Genomic DNA, 6,000 nt, shown 5'->3' with positions numbered 1-6,000 from the left:
CCCTGACTATGGACCTTTTTCCTGGTAGACCTCTTCCTTTCAGATTTTCTTCACCCTCTGCTACTTTGGTAACAAAACCCTTTCAGAGTTTTGAAATAGGAGTTGTTGGGTTTTGTTTTTTTTTTGGGGGGGAGAGAATCTGTGCCACACCTCACCTTTCTCAAGCTCAGTGAGGTACTGCTCAGTTCTGTGCTCATAGCATCCTTGAAGACAGTGATTTTGCAGAAAGCTTTGCATTCTAGCCATCTTGAGCTAAGAAGTTTCCATCCACATACAAAAAGTGCAAGATCACAGACACCAAAAATCTCTTGATGAGGGAACTCTTGGAGGTCCAGTACAGCCACACTCAGTGTCCCCCAATGAAGGCATATCCATATGCCAAAACTTGGATCCTTGTTGGGACTTAACGTTTTTAAAGAATAAATCTACACTGTTTTGATTATAAGGACATCTCTCTTGCATTTTTTTGTTGTTTGGCTGTTTCCTATAAAGCATTCCTGTGAAAGTGAAACAGTTTCTTTCACTATGGGATGTTTGCTTCTATGCGATATACAGCCAGCTGCCGATTACATTTGCCATAGCGCCAGCTGCTCTTGTGGCTCTGAGCTAGTGTTATGAACCACTCAGATTCGTATGTTCTCTGAGTTAGGCTCATGCTGCCTTTCTATGAATTTGAACTTGTTTCATTACAGTGGTTGGACTAGGCCACTAAGCAAAGTAGGCAACTGTCTACAGTACGCAACTTAAAAGGGCACTGCCACTTGTGTACTGATGACACTTTCCCACAAGCTCTAGCTGCCTGGGCACAGCCCTCTTAATGGCACAGGGACTCACAAACTAATGTCATTCAGACTCAAATCATCACTGGCCTCCATAACCGAGTATCTATCCTACAACCTCTCTTTTTAAAATAAGCACGTTCTGCTAGGCATTTAAATTAACTATATTTATCAAGACCTCAAATGCCACTGGTATCAAAACCTTTAAATGCCATCGGAGAGGTAGAGATTTAAACCGATTGTTATTGCAATCAGAACAAAGAGCAATCTTTGAGGTTAACACAACATATCACGCAGGCCTTAATCAGGATCTGGAATACGTACACTTCCTCTAGCGTGATCTATATTTTAATTTTGTATGTACTCTTCTGTCATTATTTTATGTCTTTCACATAAATTTTGATTTTAAATCAGGTTGTCTCTTTAGCACCAATCTGTTTATCAAATCACTTTAATTTTTAGGTATTTTTGTAAGATATGTGGGTCCTTAGTCCCCATTTTTGGGTCCTTGACATCTCGTCATGTGGATTATTTGACTGTATTTTCAATAAAGACATCTTGGACATCGTCGTCTCCACAATGTTTTTTCTTTCTATCTGAAATGCATGAACATGGCTTAGTAACCAGGATAGGAAATATATAGTTCTTCAGTACAATTTTTTGTAAAAACATACTTTAATAAATATACAGTGTGCAATTTACAGCATCTTACAGGTCTGGAGATTCTTCCACTTTGAAGGATGACAGATAACTGTAATATAACATTTTCTATTTAATTTTACATATCTGCATTTTGGAGAGTGGGTTACTTTTAAGTTGCTAACAGATCTGTATGTTTGTCTGAGGAGGCTCTAATTTTCGTGACAAAGCTGTTAAAATCTGGCCAAACTTTTGATATCGTTCAACTTGACCGACTTGTGCTCCTTTACTACCCCACAGCAATCTCATCTGAAATTCTGTTTTAAAAACATCGCTCATCTCATCATCAGGGCTGAAACCTAAAGGGAAGACAAAACCAGAAAAAACAAACGTGATTAACTCTGTTGCTCAAGAAAATATTTTCCTGCTAATGTAAATGAGAATTTGGGTGGTTCTTTTTTTTTTTTTTTAAAAATTCTTTATTGATTTTCATACTTCAATAGTGCAATACAAGAATATATAACATATATGTCAATACAAGCACATTCAACTTACAATTAGACATAATCAATCATTTTCTCCCACCCATCTACTTAATGATTATTCCATAAAACATAGCAACATAGAGTTCCCCAATCATCTTACCCTAATCAAATTAATAGTATCCTCCCCCTCCTCCCACCCACCCCAAGTGTAAATACTCTAAAGTCAAATTAGGACAGAGATATCCCCCCCTCCCACCTATCCTTGGATGTGTATGAAAATAAACAAAAACTGACTTATGAACAAAGACCTGCTATAGTAAAGTAACATAAGATGCTAACGTACCCCTAACTAATTAAAAAAATTACTGTTCCCCAAAATATCTGCATTAATTTTTTCATATCTACTTGGGTGGTTCTGTGACAATACTGGACACTGAAACGTGAAGAGCCTGGGTTAAGTTCCTGAATCAGCGGGGGCTGCTGTGAAAACAGTATTCGCTGGCAGTGGAGGAGATCCAGCTGCTTGTGAAAAGGTGGTTCCTACTGGCTGAATTTAATACTAACAACAACAACTTTATTTTATATACTGCAATACCACAAATGATTCAGAGTGGTTTACAGAGGAAGAGACTGTATCCAGACAGCGATATTACAAAAAACTTTCAAAATTACATTAGCATGGTAAGATTAATCAATTTTTTCCTGGAAGTGTTGTAGAAGTACATCAAGGCAGAAGTGGAGTCAAAGAAATTTATAAAAGAGATACGTTTTGATTGACTTCTAAAAGTTTGGTAAGAAAGTGTGTTTGAGATAAAGTTGGTTAAATATTTATTCCATTTGCCTGCTTGGAATGATAGTGTTCTATCGAGGAATCTCTTGTAGATACAGCCCTTCAAGGATAGAAAAGCAAACAGAGGGTAATCCTATAACAGGGTACCATAATAGTGAGAGCTCGACTCCAGACTGAGAATCCATTTCTGAGGGTGATCTTGCAAACCTGGTGTTCCCTGCGCAAGCGTATCTTTCCAGAGTGTAGTTTTTTTGCTCAGTTTCCTATCTCCTTACTAGAGGGTTTGTCCCAGGGGAGATGATCCGGTCCGCTTCCTTTGGGTGCGGGCAGGGCAGTTATGGCAGGATGTGAAAATGTATCTTTTGAGTATCTACAAGAAGAATATGGCTTGCCCGCTGCAGATGCTTTTGCCTACACGCAACTGAGGCTCTTTATTGCTAAGCATGTTTTCTGGGATCTGGGCTTGAAGGACACTAAATTGGAACAAGGGCTGAGGAGGGGGGTAAGAAGGAGGGGAATTTCCCATTTGTATGGGGTTCTACTTGCTCATGAAAAGAGCCTACAGATTGTTATAAGGCCTGATGGGAGCAGGAATTGGGGAAAGGTTTGGGGGATCCGGCATGGTCAATATTATACAAATGTCTTTTTTCTATTCTGCTTGCTTCCTCCTTAATTGAAAATGGCTATAAAATGTATTACCAATGGTTTATGACTCCCCAACGCTTGTCTCAGATTTATGATAAGCATGAGAATATCTGTTGGAGGTCCTGTGGAGGTTTGGGGTCTTTGAGCATATATGGTGGTCATGTCCTGTGATAAAATCCTATTGGGAAATAGTAGGTTAATTGATAGTTCACATTACTAAGAACATTGTACTTAATGCACCTATACTGGGTTACATCCCCCCCCGAGAATTGCATAGTTTTGTTTATTTGCACTATGGCCCGTCTGGCTTTGGCTATATACTGGCAAACCACAAAAGTATCTGAATGGAGTTATCTGCCCTGCCGTCTCAATTATGTATATTTAATATACAAACTGACAGCGCTAAGGCGTCAAAGGTTGTTCCTGTATCATAAAATCTGGGATAGCTATGTTAACTGGAGGTCAGCCTCCTCTTCATCACAGATGTAAATCTGTGGGCTGTAGTTTTGCTGGTGTGGGAGGGAGGGGAAGTGGGAAGCTTTGTTGGGGGGGGGGGAGATTCAGCTTTAGATTTGTTTATTAGTGTTCTGCTACAAGTGTTTTGTATGGTTAGTTTTGTATTAGAGGGAAGAAGCGAGGGTTTGGGGAAAGGACTGGGTTGGTAGTCGGGATAGTGATGTTATTTCTGTCTGGTTTGTCATTTGTAAAAATTTCAATAAAAATAATAAAAAAAAAAAAAAAAAGACCTAGCAATGCTTGAAGAATGGTCTGAAATTTGGCAGCTAAAATTTAATACTAAGAAATGCAAGGTCATGCATTTGGGCTGCAAAAACCCAAAGGAACGGTATAGTTTAGGGGGTGAAGAACTTATGTGTACAACAGAAGAGCGGGACTTGGGAGTGATTGTATGTGATGATCTTAAGGTGGCCAAACAGGTTGAAAAGTGAAAGCTAGAAGGATGCAAGAGTGTAAAGGGAGAGGAATGGCCAATAGGAAAAAGGAGGTATCATGCCTCTGTATAAGACTCTGGTGAGACCTCATTTAGAATATTGTGTACAATTCTGGAGGCCACATCTTCAAAAAGATATAAACAAGATGGAGTCAGTCCAGAGGAAGGCTACTACAATGATCAGTGGTCTTCATCATTAGGTATATGGGGACAGACTTTAAGATCTCAATAGGTATACTTCATTTGGCTTTTATCTGCCATCATATTTCCATGTCCTCTGCTAAAAAAGAACAACCCTGACCACGACAAGTTTGAGAGCTACTAGCCAGCATCTTAACATCCATTTCTAGGAAAACTTATAAAACAAACCACATGTTTTCAGCTCAATAACTGGCTAGATCCACGTCAATATGGATTCAGTCCCAGTTATGGAACAGAAAGAATCTCTGTATCTCTCTGCTAGAAGATATTCACTGTAACCAAAACAGGAGAGTTGCCTTGGTGTTTGTTCTGCTGGATTTCACTGTAGGACTAGTGGCTGCCCGATTTCCGATTTGAATCGATTCACTGGTTCGAATTGGGTGAATCGATTCAAACTGATTATTTTTTATTTTTTTTTTTAAATCGGTCTGACCGATTCGGTGACCAACCCTCCTAAAGCAGGAGGTGGAGCCATACGAAAGCCTGCAATTCTTGCAACTGCTGGGGGTCCATGCCTCCTGTTCCTTAGCATACACAAGCTGATTTCTTACTTCCAGGCAAATGCCCCGTGCATTGTGTTTTTATGTTGTGGTTACCCAATGCTCTGTGCATTGTAATTTTATTTTATGGTTTCCCTCTCCCTTCCCCAGTTTAGATCTGTTTGTTTTGTCTATTTACCTCCCTATTTTTCATTTTTGCTCTATTTTTCTTTATTGATTTTTCTTGCTTGGTCATCACTATTTCCTTTTCAATATTTTACATTTCCCTGCCTACCCAAGTTCCTCTTTCAATTTTCCATTCTGATGGGCCAGTTTATGTTTAGGTTACAAATGTGAATGCTAATATGTTAGGGCATAGCAAATTATTTAAATTGGTTTGGGGCCCATTGACATCCTTTGTTAATACAACAAAGTTGTCTTTGTTTAAATTTGTGTTTATTTTTATATATATCCAGGAAGGGGTGAGGGGATATCTTTCTGGTTCATTTCTTGATTAAATTGTTGGATGGGAGGGGAGGGATATTTATTTTCTGCATTGTTATTAATGGAATTTAAGTGCTTATTTTGTTAATATATATATATATATAATTCATGGCACGTTGTATTAGCTTTGAAAATTAATAAAGATTTTTAAAAAATATATATATTTTTGCGCCTTTCATGTCTTTTCCTGTATACCATGGTCACGTAACCTTTTGCTTTTAAGCTCTAGCGTCTCTCGCACCATTTTTTACTTTTGTTGTGTTTTGGATGCTACTGCCTGTCTACCCACGGTAAGGTTTCACCTATTGATTTTTATCTCTTTATTTTAATTTCTATTCCTTTACTTTTAGTATTCTTGGTTATAGCGGTTCCCAACCTCAGCGTTCTACATTTTAAGGTACTGCGGTCAGATTTATGGTCTGTTTTTTACTCTCTGTGGAACTTGCCGCGTCATCAGGGACACGGCAGAGCAAATCAGGGCAATAGAAGGGCCCGAATCAGCGTGTGTAGACTGCTGCACACGCTGCTG

The 6,000-nt window shown here is 38.8% G+C and overlaps 1 protein-coding gene across 6 annotated transcripts in view; it reads right to left on the bottom strand.

Annotated features, from left to right (window-relative positions):
- Positions 1-1,351: 1,351 nt before the first annotated feature.
- BCAR3 (BCAR3 adaptor protein, NSP family member) overlaps positions 1,352-6,000 on the bottom strand; it is a 213,011-nt gene continuing 208,362 nt past the window's right edge. For 4 of the 6 annotated variants that reach the window (XM_033917116.1, XM_033917117.1, XM_033917114.1 and 1 more), the window contains exon 12: positions 1,353-1,777. In XM_033917116.1, coding sequence (XP_033773007.1) covers positions 1,599-1,777 — 179 coding nt within the window. In that variant the 3' untranslated portion in view covers positions 1,353-1,598. Of the gene's footprint in view, positions 1,778-6,000 lie in introns of all 6 variants that reach the window. The other 2 variants (XM_033917118.1, XM_033917119.1) reach the window with 2 other exon arrangements.

Source organism: Geotrypetes seraphini, chromosome 12, assembly GCF_902459505.1.
Source record: "Geotrypetes seraphini chromosome 12, aGeoSer1.1, whole genome shotgun sequence".
In the NCBI taxonomy this organism is placed as follows: Eukaryota; Metazoa; Chordata; class Amphibia; order Gymnophiona; family Dermophiidae; genus Geotrypetes; species Geotrypetes seraphini.
The sequence above is the reverse complement of the archived record's forward strand: the minus strand, read 5'-3'. Positions and strand labels throughout refer to the sequence as shown.